Source organism: Bos taurus, chromosome 22 (genome assembly GCF_002263795.3).
Source record: "Bos taurus isolate L1 Dominette 01449 registration number 42190680 breed Hereford chromosome 22, ARS-UCD2.0, whole genome shotgun sequence".
Classification (NCBI taxonomy): Eukaryota; Metazoa; Chordata; class Mammalia; order Artiodactyla; family Bovidae; genus Bos; species Bos taurus.
In genome coordinates, this window is record NC_037349.1 from 10,886,364 (window position 1) to 10,910,742 (window position 24,379).

A 24,379-nucleotide genomic window follows, 5' to 3' on the forward strand; every position below is an offset into this window, starting at 1 on the left:
TCTTAATGCATTTAATCATGGAGTATTTTTCTAATGTGTCAGAGCTTGTATGGGAGAATAGGCTCTGTGTGTGTGTGTGTATACATGCTTACAATGATAAGTCTATTTATATTAAGGCCCATTAAAATTCCTGTGATTTTAATTGCATGATATTTTATCCTCAGGATACTATCATTTAACACCATGTTCTCTACTGTTGAACATCTAGGATGGTCATTTTGATTCAGTACTCCATGATGATCGGCCTGTCCATATTGTAAGCACACTGGAAAGAACAGTCCAGGACCAACCCGTCTTTCTCTCAACAACCTTTGATTGCCAAACACGGACACACTTCAGAAGACCGTGTGCCAGGTTTGTCTGGCACTCTTTCCCCAAACATTCCAAAGATGTGATGTGTGGGCGAGCATTCGGAATCAGTATACTCTTAAGAGCACTGCTTCAAAACTGAGCTTCACTCAGATCTGAAGTGTCAAAGATGCATTGAAATAGCAGTGCCTGCAGCGGTGCTACAGGGGTGTGCAGGTGGGGGTGTGGGCGAGGCAGAGGCCTTCCTTCCACACTCCAGCCATTGTTTCTGTAGTAATAACAGTTCCCTTATGCCTTCCTTTAAAATCCTCTTCAATCAGGTTTTGTTGTCAAGTTCTTCAGAAGTGTCCAAACACCAAACATATGTGAATATACGACACTCGGTAAACAATACGGCCATTTAAAATTTTACTCTGAAGAGTTAAATTGTGGGTATGGGTGCATCTCTTACAATTTTTCCATTGCTTATTCCCCTGCTGCAGGAAGGCTGCTTCTTGCTTACCACACACCTGGATTGGGCCACCCTCCCCTATATTTTGTTTTTTGGAAAATGGTTATTTATTTGACTGTGCCAGCATGTGGGATCAAGGTCCCTGACCAGGGATCGAACCTGGGTCCTCTGCATTGGGAGCTCTGAGTCTTAGCCACTAGACCACCAGGGAAGTCCCATGCCCTGCTGTTTTAAATGGGGAATGTGTAGTGTGTTTCCCTGCCCCTTTTTATCATCCCACCACTGTGTGTTGGGGGTGGGTAGGACAGATAATTCGTATTTCTCATTCACAGGTTTCCAAGAAAAGTTAACTCAAGATCTGGGGTGGCTCACGAGATCCTGGATATAATGTTTGATGCTACAATTGGGTGAGACTTTGGGGAAATTTTGGGAAGATGATGAATGTATTTGACGGGCAGTCAGGAAGGAAATGAATGTCTATGACCCAGTGAGCAGATTGTGGTGGACTAGATTGTTGCTTCCAGTTCTTCTCCCCCTCCCTGTATTTGGATCATGCATCCACATACTTTGTTATCAGGGTTCACAGTACCTACTGTTAGAGTGTGTGGAGTACATTTCTTTACCTAAACACTAAGATTGGCTGTATGACTGTGGTCAATGAGTTTTGAGTGGACATGACTTTGCCACATCTGAGCGGCAGTTTTAAGAGCCCTTGCATAGTTCAGCCATTGCCTTTTTATCTCTGTCATGAGACTATGATAAAGACATGAGACAGAGTTCTGCCTTAGCTTGGGCCCTGGGATAAGTGATACATTGACCAGATGTGTAACAAGAGTAAGAAATAAGTAGTTATTATTATAAGTCACTGAGATTTGGGGGTCATTTGTTACTATAGCATGCGAGTGCGTGCTAAGTTGCTAAGTTACTTCAGTCGTATCCGACTCTTTGCAGCCCCATGGACTGTAACCTGCCAGGCTTCTCTGTCCATGGAGATTCTCCAGGCAAGAATACTGGAGGGGGTTGCCTGCCCTCCTCCAGGGGATCTTCCCAACCCAAGGATCGAACCCAGGTCTCTTGCATCGCAGGTGGATTCTTTACCATCTGAGCCACCGGGGAAGCCCTACTCTAGCATAACATAGTGAAAACTGACACACTGTGCAAAAAAAGAAAAAGTTGTTGCAGGATAGTGTGATGTCTTCAGTGTTTAGAAGTTTGACTGTGATATCTTGGTGTGGATTTCTTTAGGTCTCTCTTTGCCCAGCTTCTTAAACCTACAGGTTTATGTCTTTTACCAAATGTGGGAACTTTCCAGCCATTATTTGAGTATTTTTTTTAGCCCTTCCTTCTTCCTTTCCTGCTCTCTTTCTGGGACCCCAACGACAGGTTAGATGCTTTGTTATAGTCCCACGAGTCCCAGAGGCCCTGTTCCCCCCCTCCCTTTTTTTTTCCCCAGCTTGGTTTCTGTTGTTCAGATTGAGTAATTTCTCTTGTTCTATTTATAAGTTCATTGACTTTTTCCTCTGTCCCTTCCTTTCTGCTGTTGAACCCATTCACTGAGTTTTTATTACTATGATTATTTATTTTTTTGATGTGGGCCATTTTAGAAGTCTTTACTGAATTTGTTGCAATATTGCTTCTGTTTTATGTTTTGGTGTTTTGTCTGTGAGGCATGCAGGATCATAGCTCCGTAATCAGGGGTTGAACCCACACCCCTGCATTGAAAGGCAAAGTCTTAACCACTGGACCACCAGGGAAGTCCCCCATCCATTGAGCTTTTAATTTGAATGATTGTATTCTTTAGTTCTAAAATTCCCACTCAGGTCTTCATATCTTCCATTTCTTTGCAGAGACGTTCTGTTTCTTTGCTTTAAGCGTGTTTGTAATTGCTCATTGAAGCACATGTCTGATGGCTGCCTTAGAATCTTTGTCAGGTAAAGGATGGGATAGAAGTCCAGATGTTCTACTAGGCCTTCATTGACGCCAAAGGTGGGGAGGTCCTCCTCATCACTGCTGGGTGGGGGTATCGAGTTAATAGTTGCCCACTAGACCTCTACTGACCGCACAGGAGGGTGATCTCTTCACCTTTTTTTTTACCTTTGAGTAGCAGTGAAAGTCCACTCTCCATTGAGCCTGCTCTTCTTCTACACCTGCTTGCTGCTCAGCCTCCTCTGACATCACCCTGCATGAGTTTTGGGTGCCTCCTTACAGCCTGGAGGAAGTTAGAGCCCCAAGCTCCCCACTATGCCTTTGCTAGCAGGGGTTGGAGGCAGGTCACATTGTTTCTTGCTGGAAGTTTTTTATGTGTATGGCTGGAGTAGAGCGGTGGTTGTCTAAAAGCTTTCTGTCTTGCCAGGCTGCCCTTTGCTGGTCCTTCGCTTGAGCATCCAGTGTTTCCAGTTAGCCAGTTTCTTCAGTTCCATGTCTGACGTATACGAGGCAGAGGAAGCTCATGGCATGTCATGCCTCAGGACCCAAGTGCCCTGACCAGTTTGCCTCTTCCACTCCACTTTGCAAGTCTTCCTAGGTTTGTTTTATATATTAATACAGTGCCCAGGGTTTTCAGCTGTACTTAGTAGGAGGCTTAGGGAGAAATATGTCTGCTCTATCCTCCCTGAAGCTGGTCTCTTACACAATGTGATTGTAGTTAGTATATATTTAGTGCGTATTATTTAGTGATTTGAAGAATTCTATATATTGTTCCAGATATATGCACTTTTAAAAAATATTTTTTAAAAATTATTTTTAATTGAAGGATAATTGCTTTATAATATTGTGTTGCTTTCTGCCACACATCAGCGTGAACAGCTATAGGTGTACATATGTCCCCTCCCTCTTGAACTTCCCACCCCTTCTAGGGTGTCGGAGATGAATGGTTAAAGAAGTTGTGCTACATATATACAATGGAATATTACTCAGCCATAAAAGGAATGCATTAGAGTCAGTTCTGATGAGGGATGAACCTAGAGTCTATTATAGAGAGTGAAGTAAGTCAGAAAGACAAAAACTGATGCCATATATTAATGCATACATATGGAATCTAGGAAAATGGTACTGATGAACCTATTTGCAGGGCAGGAATAGAGAGGCAGACAGAACAGACTTGCAGACACAGGGCAGGAAGGAGAGGGTGGGATGAATGGAGAGAGCAGCATGGAAGCGTATACATTACCGTATGTAAAGTAGATAGCCAGTGGGAATTTGCTGTATGATGCAGGGAGCGCAACCTGGTGCTCTGTGACAGAGAACATTCACTTTTTAATAGATGTAAACTAGAAGCATTAGCAGCTAATTCATAATAGTGGTTATAACTGGTCTTCCCTGGTCACTTCCATGGAATCTTTATTTCCTCATCCTTCCTTAGTTTTTTTCAGGGCATCAAGTATTGCCTGCCCGCAGTAAAAATTATTGTTTTCTTTGTACTAGAATGAGAACTCCAAGAGGCCAGGCTCATTATCTGTCTTGTCTACAGTTGTATCCTTACGACCTGGAATATGTAATAAGCACAAAATAAATGTGTATTGAATATAAATGAATGAATGGATGAACAAGTGAATTAAGAAAGAAGATAAAAAGTACCAGTACTTTTTCTGTAATTAAAAACAAAAAAAAACATTTTAAGACTGGGAAAAATTTTAAAGACCTCTTTCTCTCTTAAGACATGGGAACACAAGGGACCAATAAGAATACAGTTATGAGCAGAACTAGGGCTTTGTTTTCACTTGTTTTATAAGTGAGTTCATCACAAATATTAATATTTTAAGGAACCAGTTACTTGTCACACACATCACAGTAGATCAGGACACACCAGGAGAAATGAGTACAGCTAGAGAGGGTCTCTCCCCTGTTTTCATTCCTACTTTCCTAGATTTTTTTGGGGGGAGGGGATTAAGCCACCTTAGATTTGAAGGTTAGGTTAGGCCCAGGGAAAGAACCTGGGAAAGCTCCAAAGAGCTTAAATTTCCCTAATGTCTTGGAGAGGCAACATAGCATGCTGGCTAAGAACGCAGACTGTGGGGCCAGCCTGCCAGGCTTCCAGGTCTGGCTTGGCCATTTACTCACTAGCCAAGGGATCTGAGACAGGGTGGGATCGCGGGCCCTTTGCTGCAGTATTTGCACCTGGACAAACTCTCCCTGAGCAACAGAATACGGGAAACTATAAGGAACTAAGGAAACTGTGTGTATTTGCAGTTGGGACAAATTATGAACAATAAGACACAAACTTGTCAGGTACTGGGAGCAAAGCAGGGCCCCACACATGGTCCCTGCACACAGCACCACCAAGGGGGTGTGCAGACCACCTAAGCCACCCCTCCAGCCTGACCCACCAATCTGAACCACCATCCCCCACCCCACCGCATCTAAGAGACCAGCCAGCCACTGGGAGCAAGGGACCCTGTTGCTTCTGCTCCCTTGTGCCGCAGCAGGGGTCCCAGTAAAGCCTTGCCTGAAATTCTCATCTAGCCTCTTAACAGTTTCTACTGACGGTAACAAAGGTTTAGATACAGGAGCAGAAATGGCAACCTGCAAACCCTTTTGGAAGCTTCTGCTTAGATCACAACCTGGGCCAAACTCAGAATTCAGGGGTGGGGAAATTCACACCATCTCTCAAGAGGAGGATTCAGAAAGGATTTGTAAGGGTGTGAATGCAGTGAGCAGGTGACGATTTGGGGAGCTGAATGCAAGCAGTTTGTCAAAACACTTCTCAGCTCAGTACAGTCACTATCAGTCAGCTGAGCTCATACAGGGCGTCCAGCCTGCCTGCTGGCACAAGTGTAAGTGTATTTCCCCGAAGGACATGCTTCAGGGAACCCTGCAGAGCCAGGGGCAGGACGAAAGGATGAGGTTCTGGGCCTCCTCTCAGGGCTGCTCCACTTTTACTTGTTTCGTATATTGAGGTTCTCCATGAGGTTTTGTTTGAAAAAAATTCTGCCATCCACAAACCTTAACAAATTTTCTCTTTGGATGTATTCAGACCAACAGGAAGAACACCCTTAACCCATGTTTCCTCGGTCCCTGTATAAGTGCTTTTGCTAATCAGTTTCAGTCCGTACCTTGGGTGATACTCAAAGGCCTCCGTAAGGAAGAACTCAAGGGAATCAATGATTATGTGTTCTTTACAACTATGGGTCACCAATAGGTAAGAAGTTTACTTATAGACAAGTGCTAGGGAAAGTGTCAATGTATTTTCTCTTCTGGCCAATGAGAACTCTTTTATGTATCACATGACATGTTTCTCTTTTCCCTTTGGCCACATGGAAGCCTGGTGCCAAATTTAGGTCCCACATTTCATAACTCTTAAAATTAGAATGGGCCCACTGAAATTCTAAAATACAGATTGCAAGGCTGTAGCCAGAGAGATTCTGTTTCAGTGTGAACCCCTGGGCTGCCCCTGCTGGCTTGATTCTCTCTATTCTCCTGTCCTGGACTTGCCTTCTGATTCTAATACGTGTTTCCTCTAGCCCTGATTGTTCTTTCATACAGTAAGTCAGTTATTCCTCAGTCCAGGCCAGCTGTGAGCAGGGGGCTACTCCCAGGGCCAGTGAAGGCACTGGGCTGCTGCTGGCGCGTCTAGGGGCCTAGCCTAGGGTACTCAGCTGAGGAGGGTAGGAGGCACCCATCTGTGGGTTTGAGAATCCAGGTGTCCTCCCCAGTGAGCAACCCTGGGGGAGGCCTAATCTGGGGGGCGAGGGCAGGGCTGGGCCTGAGGGTTAGAAGACAACACCCTGGGCTCTCAGGGAAGCAGGACTCCGGCCCAGAAAGAGCGCAGACCACCAAGTCTCCTGTAACTTCTGAACATCTGATCACACAGGGTCAACGGGGATCTTCACTCCAGTGGGCACCTCCAAATTTAGGTGGAGTAAACCAAGGCTCCCGGAGTTTAATCCAACATTCAGGCTTGGCCCAAAGTTGTTGGAAAGAACACGATCATCCTCTAGGATGATTCTGAATTTAGAATCGAATGTAAATGTTGAAATAAATCCATGGTCCTAATCTTTTGGGGTTATTTGTATTTTTAAGATAATTGGCATATTAAGTGAGCTAATAAATTAGCCTTGGATTCATTTTAAAACGTATGATTGAAGAATTGATTTAGATTTGTGATTTTAAGCTGAAACTTTATTAAGCTTATAAATAATATTGGAATATTTAAGATACCAAGATAGATATTAAGTTTTATCCGTTAGATTTATCAACCTTGGTCAAATAATGAATTATTTAAGTACTTGGGAGCTTTTAGAGTTCTGTGAATCCTGAAATGCTTATGTATGTGAAAGTCACTCAGTCATGTCCAACTCTTTATGACCCCATGGACTATACAGTCCATGGAGTTCTCCAGGCCAGAATACTGGAGTGGGTAGCCTTTCCCTTCTCCAGGGAATCTTCTCAATGCAGGGATCAAACCCAAGTCTCCTACATTGCAGGCAGATTCTTTACCAGTTAAGCCACAAGGGAAGCCGAATGAAATGCTTATAAAGGAAATCAAATGTAATACGTTTATTAATATAGTAATTTCAAGCAAAGGGTATTTAATGAAGTTACAAAAACCTCCTGAAAATAATTGCTTGAAATTTGGTAGATTCATAATTAATGAAATTAAAGCTGAACTTAAGGTTCTATATTTGTGATGTTAATAATTTCAATATTAATTTTTTTAAACTGAAGTAGTCTTCTAATGGGGGCTTCCCTGGTGGCTGATGGTAAAGCGTCTGCCTACAATGTGGGAGACCTGGGTTCAATCCCTGGGTCGGGAAGATCTCCTGGAGAAGGAAATGGCAACTCACTCCAGTACTCTTGCCTGGAAAATCCCGTGGACGGAGGAGCCTGGTAGGGCTACAGTCCATGGGGTCACAAAGAGTGGGACACGACTCAGCGACTTCACTTTCACTTTCTAGTCTTCTAATGAAAACTTTCTCTTAAATCTCTTTGAAAATACTAATTGGAATTACATTTTTCCCCCTCCTTTATCCTACAGCTCTTATTTTCTCCGCAGATAGTTGTTCTGTTTGTGAATTTTTCTTTTCCTGTTGTTGGGGTTCCCAGTGGCTGGCAGTCCCTCAGTGACTGTCAAAGGACAAGGTGGATCACCCTCATGGCCTGAATGAGTTTCCCTTTGTGTTTTAGATCTGTTTGCTCAACAGCTGTGTCCCTGAATAAAAGGGCCATCTCTGCACCCCGTGGAAGTGGGCAGGGCTAGTGTCTTACCCTTGGATTCTTTCTCTCTGTTTTGTTCTCTCCTCCTCTCCCTCCTTCTACTCTTACAAGACTATTTGCCTTCTGCTCTTTTACACAGCCTAATATTAGATTCACTCCAGGGCAGCCGCAGAGCTCACTGCTCCTGTTTAAGTGGGAAGATGGAGGAGGAAGGAACGTTCATGGAGTATCTTCTCCTCCTCACAGCATTCAAGCCCTCCTAGAGGGTGTAGGCATTGTTGTCCCATTTGACTCATTAGGGTTCACCTTTAGTGGTTTTTCCTGTAGTCATGTTTGGATACAAGAGTCAGACCATAACGAAAGCTGAGTGCCAAAAAATTGATGCTTTTGAACTGTGGGGTTGGAGAAGACTCTTGGACTGCAAGGATATAAACCAGTCAATCCTAAAGGAAATCACTCCTGAATGTTCTTTGAAAGGACTGATGCTGAGGCTGAAGCTCTAATACTTTGGCCACCTGATGCAAAGAGCTGACTTATTAGAAAGGACCCTTATGCTGGGAAGGATTGAACGCAGGAGGAGAAGGGGATGACACAGGATGAGATGGTTGGATGGCATCACCGACTGTAGGATGTGAGTTTGAGCAAGCTCTGGGAGTTGGTGATGGACAGGATAGCCTGGTGTGCTGCAGTCCATGGGGTCAGAAAGAGTCAGACACAACTGAACGACTGAACTGACTGACTTAGTTGTTTTAAAAGTTGAAGCTTTATTGAGCCATGACAAAGATAGCTTAAACAATAAAATGCCGCAAGGATCAGAAAATGTCAGATGCCTGCCTCGTGGTCGTGTGATGGATGATATACAGTTGGGTTCTTTCCTTGGGAGTGATGGAATATGCTGGAATTGCATAACTAGAGATGGAGTGGGGAGGGCAGGGGGAGAGAGCGCCCTCAGCAGACAGAGCAGATATGATGGTCGTTGAAACATGTTTGCTCATCAGAAGCGGTGGTTGAGAGTTCAGGTTTCAGAACCATAGGATGGAGATGAATTGGCCCTGGCTGACTCACTGTACATGTGTGCATGCCTTATTTCCTTTAACTTTCATAACAGCCAGAAGTGAGGAAACTGGGTCACCGTGGATGTCAGAAAGCTGCAGGCCAGTAATCTAGAAGGCAGGATTTGAACCTTGGACTCAATGATTTCAAACCTTCCAAACCTGGGCCTTTTCAAATTCAGGCTGAATCGCTAACACAATCCTCAGTATCTTCCGTCTCAGGTCTGAAGTCTCATTCTGCCTTCTTTTTTTCCCCAAATACTTATGTATGTCTGTACTGGGTCTTCATTGCTGCTCTAGGGCTTTCTCTAGTTGCAGCGAACAGGGAGTTGCGGTGCCCAGGCTTTAGGATGTGAAGGCTCATTAGCTGTGGCTTGAGGGCTCCAGAGAGCAGTCACAGTCGTTGTGGTGCTGGGACTTAGTTGCCCAAGGCATGTGGGATCTTACCCCACCAGGGATTGAACCAGTGTCCCTTGTATTGCAAGGAGTATTCTTAACCACTGGGTGACCAAGGAAGCCCTCCTTTTGCCTTCTTGATTTAAGTGAAACCCTTTTTCTCCTCTGTGATTCTCCTGCAGCTTTTTTCAGCTTGTGTTGGCAGCAGGGTGCCCCTTGGATGACTGGCTTGAAGGTCTACCTTGTTCCTCCTCAGAGCTTCTACACTGCAGGAGAATTCTGGCCAGACTGTGGTGGACAGGGACCTATGACCTCTTGAGGAGGGGTGATCTGGGGTTGTACTGGTCATGTGAGCTCCAGGAATCTACCTCCTTGAGGCCTGTGTGTGTCAGGCTGGTGGGCAGAGGTGTGGGGTCACAGGTCGGATCTAGGGCTGCCCAGCTGTGCCATCCTGTGCTGTGCACTTTCGGGGCCCACCCTACTCATGCTGGTCCTTCCCTCAGGCCTTTGCCTTCCATTCCCACGCCTGGCCTCAGCCCACACTCTGTTGTGCCCAGAGGTTTAAAGTCTCATTGAATAATTCTTCACCAAAGATGTGCTGTAAACAGCAGTGACTGAATTCTTCTTGGTCACCAGTGGACATCAGTTGGATGTGTCAATTGATGCTTGTGGATTGGCCCTTTGGGCTGTGTCTGGCGGATGTTCTTCCCATCTCAGCTGGGCTCACACGTGCATCTGGAGTCAGCTCTGTGCCTGCTGAGATGTGCTGGTCCAGGGGCCAGGCTGTCTGGTCTCTGCTGTGTGGTCACCCCGAGTCCAGCAGGGAGCACGTGCTTGTTCACGGGCAGCGCAGCAGGGGGCTGGGGACAGTGGGAGCCCACAGACCTCCATAAGGCCCAGCTCCCTTCCTGCATGCTGTTGCTTCCACTACCTTCTGTTGGTTCAAGCAAGTCACCGGGTCAGGCCAGTGTGCAGATGGCACAGCTGTGAAGAAAGAGGGAGAGAGACTTCTTCATCCCGGGCCTTCCCGTCTCTAGTTTTGTCTGGGCCCTGGGTGTGGTGCTCTGGCTGCCAGCGGCGATGGCTTCTGTGGGGTCCCCTGTCCTCTGACCCTGGACGGCTGTGTGAGCGATGTGACTGCTTGCAGAGAGGCTTGTCGGAAGCTCTGAGAGTCACACGGGGGCTCAAGAGCCTCCTAGATCTTCCCAGGAAGCTCTGAGAGCTGGAGCGGTTGGCGAGGCTTCCGCCGTTCATATCTAATCCGGGTGCTGATTGACGGAGGCGGTTTCACTTTGATTGTCCCTTGGAGACAGGAGCCACTCACAGGTCTGTGGCCATTTACGGGCAGAACCAGAGGCTGGTCCTCCTTGTGGAGCACTTCCCTCCTGGTAGAGGTTATATTATTACACCCTCTCTCTGGCCATCGTGTTGTCCCCTCACTGCTGAACCCTCACCAGCTGCTCCCAAATAGGCTGTCCCGCTCCTGCCTCAAAAGGCAAAGCTCTGGGATTCCACGTCTTCCCCCCACCTATCACCCCATTGCTCCCTGCCTCTTTAGAGAAAAGACTTTAAAAAGAGAGAACTACGCTCACCATCCCTGACCTGTTTGCCTCCATTCCCGTTAAGCTCCTCCCTGGAAACTGCCCTCGGCCAGGACCCTTGCGCAGGCAGGTGGTCTCGCTGGCTCTCATCTGAGTCGAACACGTGGCCCCTTTCTCTTCCAGGAAACCCTCCCCTCACTTGGAATCCACTCCGCCTCCCGATTCGCTGGCCGGGACATCCTCATCTTCCCTGACCGCTGACAACCTAGGGCCCTGGGGTTCAGGCTCCAGGCTTTTCCTCTCTCTTATCTGCATCCCCTCGGTGATCTCATCCTGTCTCCTGGCTTTAAACACCCGCTGCGTGCCAGTGGCGCTCACTTATATCTCCTCCCTGGTCTCCAGACTCTCGCAACTGCGCGCGCAACGTCTCTGCTTGGTTGTGTAATTGCAGCTCGACCTTAGCCTGGCCCAGGCTGAATCCTGATCCCCCAGACCTGCTCCTGGTACGTCACCCCCATATCAGTTAAAGGCTTCCGTGTCTCCTCACCAACTCCTAATGGTCACTGGATCCTTAGATCTCTCCCTTCGGTTTGGGGGTTTGCATTTTTTCCTTTCTGATGTAACTTTATTTTTGGATATATTAAACGTTTGTGCAGTTCAAAGTCAAAACAGTATTAAGAGGCATCCTTAGAGAAATCTCATTTCCCTTCCGACACTTGACCCCATTTTTCAGTGTTTCTTCTGGCAAAAATAGGCACATATATGTATTTCCCCCCTTTTCCTTACACCAAAGTTGGCATACTATATGCATTGTTGTATATCTTGTGTATTTTTTTTTTCCACTGAACAATATATCGTGGAGATCACTCCAGTGCACAGAAAACTTCCTCATTCTTTTTACAGCTACATCAGAATTTCATTGCATGGATGTAATTTATTCAACCAGACCCCTACTGACAAACATGTGAGTTCTTTCCAGTTGAGTTGCTATTGCAAATAGGGCTGCAGTGAATGACCTTATGTATATGCTTTGTGTTTTGATCTTGTGTTTTGTGATTTGGAAGGATGTTTTCAGGGTGGATTCCTAGAACTGTGGGTGAAGGACGTCATCAAGAGAGTCTCGGAGGTGGCACAGGGTTTGTGACCTGGTGCAGCCCTAGAGAGGGCAGAGCCTCCAGTGGCCAAGGACAACACAGAAGGAACCTCCCCCAGAGTGTGGGGCATAGGCCCAGGAAACAGTGTTGAGGCAGCCTCTCCCAGGGGGCAGACCCGGGGCCCACTCGTGGAACATTCTGCCTGCTCTGGGTCTCCTGCTGTGCGGGTCTCCCTTTCGGGATTGGCTCTTGGTGCTGTGGAGTTCAGCCACGTCCTTACTGGTTGTCTGCTGAGTCTGTCTGTTTCTGATGGAGGGGTGCTAAAGTCTCCAACTCTGATAGTGGACTCATCTATTTCGTTAACATTGAGTTTTCTGCAGTTCGAATACGATACGTCTGGATGTGGGGAGGGCTTCCCAGGTGGCGCTAGTGGTAAAGAACCTGCTTAACAATGCAGGAGACACAAAGAGACACAGGTTAGATCCCTGGGTTGGGAAGATCCCCTGGAGAAGGATCCCCTGGAGGAGGATCCCCTGGAGGAGGACCTGGCAACCCACTCCAGTATTCTTGCCTGGAGAATCCCACGGACAGAGGAGCCTGGTGGACTGTGGTCCATAGGGTCGCCAAGAGTCAGACATGACTGAAGCGACTGAGCAGGCACAGATGTGTAGGGTTTGTCTTTTTTCTTTCTTTCTTTTTTTTCTTTAAGGTGTACACTTTCTTGAACTGATCTCAAGTCAGTGTGTAGGTAAGCCCTGGCTGTCTGTGCACCTCAGCCTGCTCCCAGGGGCCTCTTTCTCTTTCTCCTTCCTTCTTCCCTCCCTCCCTCCTGTCTTCTCTCCCTTTCTTTCTCTCTTTTGGCATTTTCCCTTCTTGGTGCTCTCTGATCTTCCTGGATCTGTGGTTTGCTGTCTGACATTAATTTGGGGGCAGTTTCATTATTACCTTAAATTTTTCTTCTGCTCCTTTCTCCTTCTTTCAATACTTCCATACTATGTATGTGACACATTTTATAGTCGTCTCACAGTTCCAGTTGTTCTGTTCCCTTTTTTCCTCCAGTTTTTTTTTTCCCGTTTTGAATTTTCAATTTGAGAAGTTTCTATTGACATATCATCCAGCTCAGAGGGTCTCTCCTCAGTCATGTCCAGTCTACTAACTGCTCTCATCAGAGGGATTCTTCATTTCTGTCACAGGATTTTTGATCTCTCATTTTGCCATCTTGGGAAATCCTGGAATTTCTGGGTTGACTGCACGAATTCCAAAGAGAAAGCCAATAAGAAAAGGCAGGGAGGAAAAGGAGAAATCTGCAGCCTTGGGGATATCCTTTGCAGTTGCTGAATCAAGTCTCACTTGATGCCGGAACTAAATCAGGATTTTTAACTGACATATCCAGTAACTATCCGTTTATATTATGAGTCAGCTTGAGGTGAATTTTCTATCACTTGTGCCTCAGAGTCCTCACAAGTTCTGTACCTAACTCATAGGCTTATTCTGAGGTTTAAATAGCACTTAAGTGAACGAAGCATGGCACACAAATAATACTCAGTGAGTGGTCCCCAGTATTGTTATTGTGTTATACATATTTTTACATAATTATGTGTGCTTTTTTATTCCGTATCCTAACATTGGCATGTCTCTGTTTCTCTTTTTGGTATTATGCAGTTTCACCCCCAAAGGAGAGAGGCTGAGGGAGGGGGCTGATCAGCCGTAGACTTCTGACCACGCGCTTCAGCCCCGGGTCTTCCTTGCAAGACTACAGCTGAGGAACAACACAGAGACCACGTGGTGTGGTTGTAACTCCTCTGACATCTCGTTTTCATTCTTCGACGAGATTTGTCTGCATCCAGCGTACACAGAAGGGTTTCCAGTAAAGTGTTCCAAGTGCCTTTTTTCAGAAACCCAAATCCACATGAAAACAATGGCAACAAGAAAAGGTGTAAACTTTCCAGGACAGGCCCAGATTTTGAAAATGTGATAAAGAGGTTATTGTGCGTCCGAACTTTTCACACAAGAATTGGAGGAGATTTAACACCAGGAATAACAAACATAGGAAAAGCAGCTAATGCAGAGCAGATGGGCCTGCAGGGCAGTCAGTGCTAAGCACTTCCATGTCTCTCCTCTTGGACCTTTGGACTCCAGATGACTGAATGCTAGTTTCTCTAATTCCAAATAAAGTCAGTGCATTTGGGGAAACTATCAATATGATGGGTTTAATTTCTGGGATGATTAATGGATTAAAGTGTTTTTGGGGGAGTAGGGTGTTTCCCTGGTGGCTCAGATGGTAAAGAATCTGCCTGCAGTGCAGGAGACGTGGGTTCAGTCTCTGGGTTGGGAAAGGTTTTTACGACCGTATATGTGGTGGGTGTTTGACACTTGCTACTTTAGTCCTGACCCCAGCTCCATTTTGCAGATGAGAAAATTGAGGTTTTAAAAGTGCAAATCACTTTACTGAAGGGCACACAGCTAGTGTGAGAGCTGAGCTAGGATGGGTCCTAGGTCGGTCTCATTGCATATGCTGTGGTTCTGCAAGCTGGGTAATAGGTGAGGAGGCAGAAGGAGTCATGGGCACATAAATCTGAGAAACACTGTGTGTGTGTGTGTGTGTGTGTGTGTGTGTGTGTGTGTGTGTGTGTATACATACAGTGATTACATTTGTGGTCAAGTCTTTGTATGACATAAGCTTTATTTTCTCTTGGATACATACCTCCGAGTGGAAGGGCTAGGTCATAGGGTAGGTATAGGTTTAATTCTAAAGAAACTGTTGAACTGTTTCTCAGGTTGGTTGCACCGTTTTGCGTTTCCAGCAGCAGTATATGAGAGTTCTGGTTCTTCCTCGTCAGCACTTGGTATACTCAGTCTTTGAAATGTTTGCCATCTTAATAGGCATGTCATGATAACAGATTTTCTTACGGTTTTAATTTGCCTTTCCTTAATGACTAATAATATTGAATGTGTTTTCATGTGCTTGTTTACAGTCTGTATATCTTTTTTAGTTAAGTCTTCAAATGATTTGCATATTTTTGAGTTGTTTCGTATCATTGAGTTTTGAGAGTTCTTTAATACTTATTGATACAAGTCTTTTACTAGTTATCTGCTTTGCAGAGATTTTCTTCAAGTCTGGGCTTGTATTTTCATTCTCCTAATAATGTCTTTTGAAGAACAGAAGTTTTTAACTCTGGTGAAGTTCAATTTTATTTATTTATTTTAAAATTTATTATATTGAAGTTGATATACAATGTTGTGTTAATTTCTGCTCTACATACAAAAAAGTGACTGAGTTATGCATTCTTTTTCATATACTTTGCCATTGTGGTTTATTACGGGATACTGGATGTAGTTCCCTGTGCTCTACAGTAGGACCTTGTTTATCCATTAAAGTCCAATTTATATTCTACATTTCTTAACTTCTGTTTCATATTTTAAAACCTTAGGTACCTTCTAGAGGAATTCTTGGTTTGATTTTACAACTCGCAGATTTACTCTTTGGCAACCTATTCTACTATTCAGCCTGTATGTTGAATTTTTTTTCAATGATCAAATATTTAAAATAAAAATCAAATCAGTCATCATTTTTATTGACTATGCCAAAGCCTTTGACTGTGTGGATCACAATCAACTGTGGAAAATTCTTCAAGAGATGGGAATACCAGACCACCTGACCTGCCTCTTGAGAAACCTATATGCAGGTCAGGAAGCAACAGTTAGAACTGGACATGGAACAACAGACTGGTTCCAAATAGGAAAAGGAGTACGTCAAGGCTGTATATTGTTACCCTGCTTATTTAACTCGTATGCAGAGTACATCATGAGAAACGCTGGGCTGGAAGAAGCACAAGCTGGAATCAAGATTGCCGGGAGAAATATCAATAATCTCAGATATGCAGATGACACCACCCTTTGGCAGAAAGTGAAGAGGAACTCAAAAGCCCCTTGATGAAAGTGAAAGAGGAGACTGAAAAAGTTGGCTTAAAGCTCAGCATTCAGGAAATGAAGATCATGGCATCCGGTCCCATCACTTCATGGGAAATAGATGGGGAAACAGTAGAAACAGTGTCAGACTTTATTTTGGGGAGCTCCAAAATCACTGCAGATGGTGACTGCAGCCATGAAATTAAAAGACGCTTACTCCTTGGAAGGAAAGTTATGACCAACCTAGATAGCATATTCAAAAGCAGAGACATTACTTTGCCAACAAAGGTCTGTCTAGTCAAGGCTGTGATTTTTCCAGTGGTCATGTATGGATGTGAGAGTTGGACTGTGAAGAAAGCTGAGCGCTGAAGAATTGATGCTTTTGAACTGTGGTGTTGGAGAAGACTCTTGAGAGTCCCTTGGACTGCAAGGAGATCCAACCAGTCCATTCTAAAGGAGATCAGTCCTGGGTGTTCATTGGAAGGACTGATGCTAAAGCTGAAACTGCAATACTTTGGCCACCTCATGCGAAGAGTTGACTCATTGGAAAAGACCCTGATGCTGAGAGGGATTGGGGGCAGGAGGAGAAGGGGACGACAGAGGATGAGATGGTTGGATGGCATCACCGACTGGATGGACCTGAGTTTGAGTGAACTCCGGGAGTTGGTAATGGACAGGGAGGGCTGGCGTGCTGCAATTCATGGGGTCGCAAAGCGTCGGACACGACTGAGTGACTGAACTGAACTGAATCTTGCATCTCCTTGAGAAGAGCAATTATTCAGTTCAGCTCAGTCTATGAGCTTTGTTTCCTCAGCATAATTGTTACAGTAAGAGGGTGACGTCATTCTTGCTTTTGATACTTAGCTGAGAAGTCATATTTGAGGACCCTGGTTGATTGGTCTTCTGCCTTGTCGTGCCCCACTCCAGGATGAGGGGTGAGAGTCAACACAGTGCCACCAGAGGGCGCTCTCTTGGGGGCAGGAAGTCCTCACGCGTCCCTGGTGTATCCATCCCCTGGGACACTGTCTAAAGACTCATTCTTCGTGGTCCCACATGGAAGCAGATAGCTCTACTGCTGCTGCCTGGTCCCAGGGGCAGTGAGGACAGGACAGGGCATGCTGCCCTGGCAGTTCCTACTCTGGTGTCCCTGCTCATGCCCCATTTGGAGCTCTAAGCTGCTATTTCCTGCTCTCCGGTACCTTCAGATTTTGAGCATCATTGGAACCACTGCCCAATCTCCTCTTCTAAGGAAGAGTCCTCTCCCATGTGTGCCTAAGCGTAGGATTCCTTTCAAAATCTGATTAGACTGACTTCCATGTTTCAGGGATTTTCAAGATTTCTTATCTAAAAGGAAACCCCCTTCTGATCTTCCAACTTTATTATGGATCAAAACCACATTTGTCTCATTCCTGGAGACCTGTGTTGAGAGGAGAGACTGTAACTGATGCATTATTGTCCAACTTGAATGGAACCTGTGGGCAACATTCGTGTCTGTAGAAGAATCTCAGTATTTGAAAGGCCACCAGTACAGACCACATATGCCAATTGTTGTCAGGACACTTTGGTTTGCATCTTTGCTGCTTGCATGTTGGGGAAAGTTCACCAGGTCCCACCATCAGAGGGGAACATGTGACCATTTTTTTAGAAATGAAACTGTGGACAGTTCTGTCCATGTTGGAGAGGCTGTGTGTCTGTGTCACTGCTGACGTCCCAGCCAAGCTCAGACTTTCAGTCGTTCCCAGCAGAGCACCAGCCACGTGCGTGAAGGTGTGCTGGGTCCTTCGGAGAAGCTCTGCCACCCGGTGAGTACCCCCGAGACCCTCAGGTGATGCCACATGATACAGAAAGAGGAAGTGCCCCTCCAAGCTCGAATGCCTTAGCAGGCTGCTGAGTGTTTGAGCTGAACCAGTGAAGCCAGCCCTTCCAGAAAGCACTCCAGTGAGGGAAGCAGTTAATAACTATGAAAGGGATTGAAATGGCGGGGTGGGGGTGGTCTGGATTGCAGACAGATTTTTTTTTTTTTTACCAACTGAGCTATCAGGGAAGCCTTTTAGGAGCACAGAGGAAAGGTAGTGCGCGCGCACACACGCACACACACACAAACACACACACACACATACAGAGGCATTGCACACACTGCATTTAAAGCCTCAGAACAGTGGGTAGCAGCTGCAGGAAATCACTAAGGAGGATATTTCAGGAGCGTCCACTAGTGGCTCACATCTGGAAAGCTGATTTGACAATTTGTCAAATCTGGAGGCAGATTTGACAATTTACAAAAGTGACTGTAGAGAAGGAAGCCCAGCTGGGGTGGGCCACCGACAGGAGGATGAGGTTATAGCTGCCAGGCCATGGGAAGCCAAGGTCTTGAACTTTTAAGTCAAAGAAGGTTCTAAAATTGCCCACTTAACCATGAAGCTGCATTAAGAACAGTGTTTTGAATTTTTTCTCTTTTACTCCAAATACAGACAGCTATTTCTAACAGTTAAATAAATTGCATCATCATCATAATAATATTAAATTGCTAACATTTATTGCTTGCTTCCTATGTGCCAAACACAGTACAGTGTGCTTTCCAAGGCATATGTCACTGAAGCCCACAACAACCTCCATGATCCTCTCTTTACAAATAGAGGCTTGGAGAGTTTAGTAACTTCTCTAGGTGACCTATATGATGTTACTACAGCTGAAGGTATGTGTCCCCCCAGAATTTGTGTGTGCTAACCCCCAAGTGTGACTGTACTCCAAGTAAGGAAGTAACTGAAGTTAAAAGAGGTCATAAGACTGGAGCCCCTCCCCGATAGGACTAGTGCCCTTATAAGAAGACCCATCAGAGAGCTGGCTTTCTCTCCATGCATTTACATGAGGAAGAGGTTGAATGACACACAGCAAGAAGGTGGCTGGCTGCAGCGCAAGGGGAGAGCTCCCACCGGTCACCAGCCCTGCTGGCAACTTGACGTTGGTTGGACTTTCAGCCTTCAGAACTGTTAGAAAATTAATTGCTGTTGTTTAAGCCACCCAGTCTGTGGGGCTTTTGTCCTGGCACCCTCCACAGGCTATCCATCCGACAACCCACCACACTGGGATTATAAGCACCAGAGCTCCTTACTCATTGCCCTAAACCACAACCTAGAAATACCATTCAAAAATTTTTATCTTTTGACAAGTGCCATGATAGTCTTAATATTTAAATTGAGGTAAGACATGTTTAAAGAAAACTGAGTGCCAAAGAATAGATACTTTTGAACTGTGGTGTTGGAGAAGACTCGAGAGTCCCTTGGACTGCAAGGAGATCCAACCAGTCCATCCTAAAGGAGATCAGTCCTGGGTGTTCATTGGAAGGACTGATGCTGAAGCTGAAACTCCAATACTTCGGCCATCTGATGCAAAGAGCTGACTCATTGGAAAAGACCTTGATGCTGGGAAAGATTGAGGGCAGGAGGAGAAGGGGACGACAGAGGATGAGATGGCTGGATGGCATCACCGATTCAATGGACATGAGTTTGGGTGAACTCTGGGAGTTGGTGATGGACAGGGAGGCCTGGTGTGCTGCAGTCCATGGGGTCGCAAAGAGTTGGACACAACTGAGAGACTGAACTGAACTGAAGACATGTTTTAAAAATGTGGCATTACCTATTCTAACACTGATGGTTGTTACTTAAAGCAGTTTCACTAAATTTGGATCTCTGGAAAAAAACATTTGTTTTGAGCATGGAAGCAGGTTGGAAATATTGCACTCGATAATAACAGTGGGAGTTTTTGGCATATGAAATAATTCAATGGTAAAGTATTTGTTTAAATCTCTGCCTGCTATTATAGTTGAAGGTTTGGTGATAGTACTTGCCCTTCCTATGAACTTTCTGGATTTCAAAACCATGTGGAAATGTAGTTTGTCTTACATAAAAAAATAAAGTCGGCAACTTCTGAAGAATTAACATCAACAAGCATATTAAGCCAAGTATCAATCATTTAGAGAATGATTATCAGGTTGTGAATGATCTTGGCCCTTTTGCTTTCTCTCCCTTCTTTGACAATATGGTAAGGATAACTTTCTTCCATAGGTTGGCTGGTCTCCTTAACCTATGCTGGGAGTGCAAGTGAGTTTCGGCCCCTCAACAGAGGCCAGGCTATTCTAACAGGATTTCACTTTGATGAATGCTTTGGCTTTATGGATAGAGCATCTTCTACATCCCATTGGTGGCTCTCTGTAGACAACTTAGGCAGTACAAAAGGATAGATAGATGGTGGATAGGTAAGTAGGAAGATAGATGGATAGATGATGTGTAAGTCAGCAAGAATAGCCCACAATCTCAACTGTAACCATAACTAATGTTTCAGGTAAACATCCAGACCTCTTTTTTTTGGGGGGGGGCATTATTAATTTTATTTATTGCTTACTTGTTTTATATTTTATCAATTTTTTTGATTATGTCCATTCTTTTAAAAATTCTAAAAATATAATTTCAAAAGGTTACACTCCAATTATTATAAAATATTGACTGTGTTCCCCATGTTGCAAAATACATCCTTAAGCATATTTTACATCTAATGGTTTGTATCTCCCACTCCTCCACCCCCATATTATCCCTGCCCTCTCCCCACTCAGACCTCTCTTTGAATCCTTGCTGTTCATCCTGGGACACTCAGATAAATCACTTAGCTTCAGTGCCTTAGTTTCCTCATCTCTATTATTGTTATTATTTTGTCAGGGGGACATGATCTGTGGCTCACTGGATCTCAGTTCCCTGACTGGGGACTGAACCTGGGCAATGGTAGTGAAAGCGCAGAATCCTAACCACTAAGCTACCAGGGAACTCCCTCATACCTTTTTTTTAATGCGCATGTGGACAGAGGAGCCTGGAATGGGATGGCAAAGAGTCATACAGGACTTAGTGACTGAACAACAACAAAAGCCTACATTTGTCATCATATTTTCAACATGTTAGAACTTGTGGAATTACAGCTCAAACAGTGCTCACAGGGAAATTTAGTGTGTGTGTGTACACGTGTATCATCAGTTCAGTTGCTCAGTCGTGTCTGACTCTTTGAGACCCATGGAGTGCAGCACACCAGGCTTCTCTGTCCACACCAACTCCCAGAGCTTACTCAAACTCATGTCCATTGAGTCAGTGATGCCATCCAAGCATCTCATCCTCTGTCGTCCCCTTCTCCTCCTGTCTTCAATCTTTCCCAGCATCAGGGTCAGCTCTTCGCATCAGGTGGCCAAAGTATTGGAGTTTCAGCTTCAGCATCAGTCCTTCCAATGAACACCCAGGACTGATCTCCTTTAGGATGGACTGGTTGGATCTCCTTGCTGTCCAAGGGATTCTCAGGAGTCTTCTCCAACACCACAGTTCAAAAGCATCAATTCTTTGGCGCTCACCTTTCTTTATGGTCTAACTCTCATATCCATACATGACTACTGGAAAAACCATAGCTTTGACTAGACAGACCTTTGTTGGCAAAGTAAGTACTCTGTATTTTAATATGCTGTCTAGGTTGGTCATAGCTTTTCTTCCAAGGAGCAGTATAATATTTATATATAATGCATATTACAAATAATATATATTAGAAAAAGAAAAATCGTAAGGCTAAAAATCTAAGCGTTCATCTCATGGTACTAGAGAAAAATGTTGCAAATCTAGAGAAAGTAGAAGAAAAGAAAGGTAAAAAACAAATTGATAAAATTTTAAAATTGGAAAGTAAATGCGTTACAGAAATAAAATCATTAACGTTAAAAGTGGGTTCTTTAAAAAAATTAATAAAATTAATGGTTCCTACAAAGACATATCAAGAAATAAAGAGTAAAAACACAAAATACAAGTAGGGTGGGCTCAGGACCCGGCGCCCAGGGCTCGCCGGGGACACTGGGCGCTGGGGCGGGTCTCTGGGCTCCTCCGCGGCCGCGGGAGGTGGTGCCGGGCTCGCGGCCCGCAGGGAGCGCTGCTGCGCCGTTCCGCCGCCGGCCACTCAGGCCGCCCACCCCGCGGGCGCGCCTCTCCGCAGTCCAGCGCCGCCCGGCCCGGGACCCACTCGCTCCGAGCGCGCACACTTCTCGGCTGGACAGAGGACGCCGGCCGCTCCGGGCCGCCCCTGTGCTGTCCTACGGCTCCCGCTCGGCCCACCGCCCCCAGCCCGGCACCGCGTCCCTCCTGAGCCCGAGCGCAGAGTTCCGGCCCCCAGGAGACTCTCGGCCGTCGGCGGACCCCTCGGCCCCTCCGCCGGCGCGCTCGGCGCCCTGCTCGCGGGGCTCAGGGGAGGGCGGCGGCCAGCTGGGGATGGGCGGCTCGGCGGCGCAGAGGGGCGCCGGGGGGCTCCGCGCGCTGCTCCTGGCGTTGGTGGCTGCAGGGACCCCTGCGGGCGCCTACAACCTGGACCCGCAGCGCCCAGTGCGCTTCCAAGGTCCTGCCGGGTCCTTCTTCGGCTACGCGGTGCTGGAGCACTTCCACGACAACACGCGCTGGTGAGTGCCCTCCCGGCCCGGACCCCGACCGCAGCCCGGCCCGGCCCGGCCCGGCCCGGCCCGGTCCCGCTGCAGCCCCGAGGCCGCCGCCGCCTTTCCGGCCTCTCCATGCCGCCGTCCCGAGGGGGCGATTTAAATGTCTCCGTTGCGTGCAGCCCGGCCGCCTAGGAAAAGAAGGGACGAGGGAAGACACGGTCTCCGCTCCCGGACGACCCGGTGGGCTCCCCAGGAGGAGGGGGCCGGGCGCCTCTCCGGGTGGGAGAACCGCCGGGATTGCCCCTCGGCCTCCCAGGCAGTCTCGGCTTAACTCAGGGGCGCGAAGTAACTTGGTTCCTCTGCCTCCACGGGGCTCGGGAGGCCGGGCCAGCACCTCGAACGTCCCTCTCCGGGGTGACCGGCAGACTTCTCAGTTTCGAGAACTCTTGGTGACACCCCCCGCCCCCCCAACTCTCCCGGTTTAGGCGTCTCCTGCCGGCTTTGCAGCTGGAAGCGGTGTAACCGCGAAATGCGAGGGGGAGTGGGCTCGGTGTTCCTGGGGGAGATGCCAACTGAGTGGTCCTCAGGCTCATCAGGCCCTCTGGGGAAGCGAGCCGAGAGGGTCGGGAAGGCAGGGAAGGGGGACAATCCAGGACACTCAGTGACAAGGCCGGTAGGGCTGGCTAGTGAGTGATTTCTGGGGCGGCCTGGGTCTCACCACACATGGAGGCGGCTGCCCTGGAGACAAGCACTGTATAGAGGTCGAGGAGGACAGCTGCCCCCTGAAAGTCCCCCTGAGAGCTCTCCTCATTAGGCACCATCTGCAAAGGGGCACAGAGCTTGAGTGGCCAACCCCAGAGGAGAAGCACCAGGGAGGTTGGTCTCTCCTTGGCCCTTTCCTCCCGCCTAAGGGCAAATGAAACAACCCCAGGAGGGGTCAGGCACTCCTCAAAGAGTTAGAGGGTGGATAGTTCCCCAGTGGGGCCTAGGCGGCAGCTAGTCCTGGACTGGTTTTATTGTGAGCATCCTTAGGGATTGCAGGCTGGAAGGGCAAAGACCTCCTCTGTGCTCAGCTTGCAGTTCCGCCTGGAATTGGACAGAGACTGATGGAACTGGGAGGGTTGGTAGATTCGTCTTGAGCATTCCTGGAAAATCGGGAACTTTGTGACCTGCCAGCCCTTTAACAATCATGACGTTTAGGAGAGCTGCCTCCAGGAGAACCAGCTTTGAAGGTCTTTGTGTAGCTCCTGCCCAGTTCCCTGTCTCCCTCCCTACTGTTTACCCCAGTTCCTGAGTTAAAGGCCAACTGTCATTTCCTGCAATTGCCAAATCCCCCCTTGACAGCAAAGCAGGCTGACACCTTTTCTGTGTCATCCCGTGTACTCAGTGTGCCCTGTGGACTTTGAATTTGGTAGAGAAGGTGGCCTGGGCAGGAGCAGGTAGAGAACACATCCCAGGATCCGAGGCTAGGCTCCGGGACCGTGTGACCTTGGCACAAAGCATGTGGGGAGGGCTGTCAAAAATAGGACTAGTCGGGGCAGGGGGCTGCTGAGGAGGGGCAGGCGGGGAAGCTGAAGCATCACTGATGCGGGAGGACCTTTACCGTACAGAGAGCTGCCAGGACCTACCTCCTGGACTTGGACGGGCCGCAGGTGGAAGCTGCCCTAGCTCAGAGCAAGTAGGGGGAGTCAAGACCTGGAAAAAGAGTTCAGTCTGCTTTTTTTGTTTTTAAAGTCTTTTGGCCAAGCCGCACTGCATGTAGGATCTTTAGGTCCCCAACCAGAGATCAAACCTGGGCCCCCTGCAGTGGAAGCACAGTCTTAACTATTGGACCACCAGGGATGTTCCCAGTCTGCTTTGTTTTAAAAAAGGGGATGAGGAAAGCCTGTGTGATGTGAATAAATTTGGCAAGTGCAGGGAAAGACCCAGGGTATGTGGCAGAGAGGGGTTGAGGATGGAGGGTCATGCTGGTTAGTGGCCGTGGTGTCACGGGAGATGTGGGGCAGATATTTCAGGGATTCAGAGGAGCCCCTCAT

General features: G+C 46.9%; 2 protein-coding genes across 10 annotated transcripts in view; both read left to right on the forward strand.

The window, feature by feature from the left end:
- The window catches only part of GOLGA4 (golgin A4), a 130,333-nt gene extending 110,498 nt beyond the window's left edge, over nt 1–19,835 (forward strand). For all 9 annotated transcript variants that reach the window (XM_059879789.1, XM_059879793.1, XM_059879791.1 and 6 more), the window contains 3 exons: nt 209–354; nt 1,093–1,167; nt 13,658–19,835. In XM_059879789.1, the coding sequence (XP_059735772.1) occupies nt 209–354; nt 1,093–1,167; nt 13,658–13,706 (270 nt within the window). In that variant the 3' untranslated portion in view covers nt 13,707–19,835. The remainder of the gene's footprint in view (nt 1–208; nt 355–1,092; nt 1,168–13,657) is intronic.
- Nucleotides 19,836–22,041: 2,206 nt separating this feature from the next.
- ITGA9 (integrin subunit alpha 9) overlaps nt 22,042–24,379 on the forward strand; it is a 361,696-nt gene continuing 359,358 nt past the window's right edge. The window contains exon 1 of the mRNA NM_001192718.2: nt 22,042–22,367. Coding sequence (NP_001179647.1) covers nt 22,183–22,367 — 185 coding nt within the window. The 5' untranslated portion in view covers nt 22,042–22,182. The remainder of the gene's footprint in view (nt 22,368–24,379) is intronic.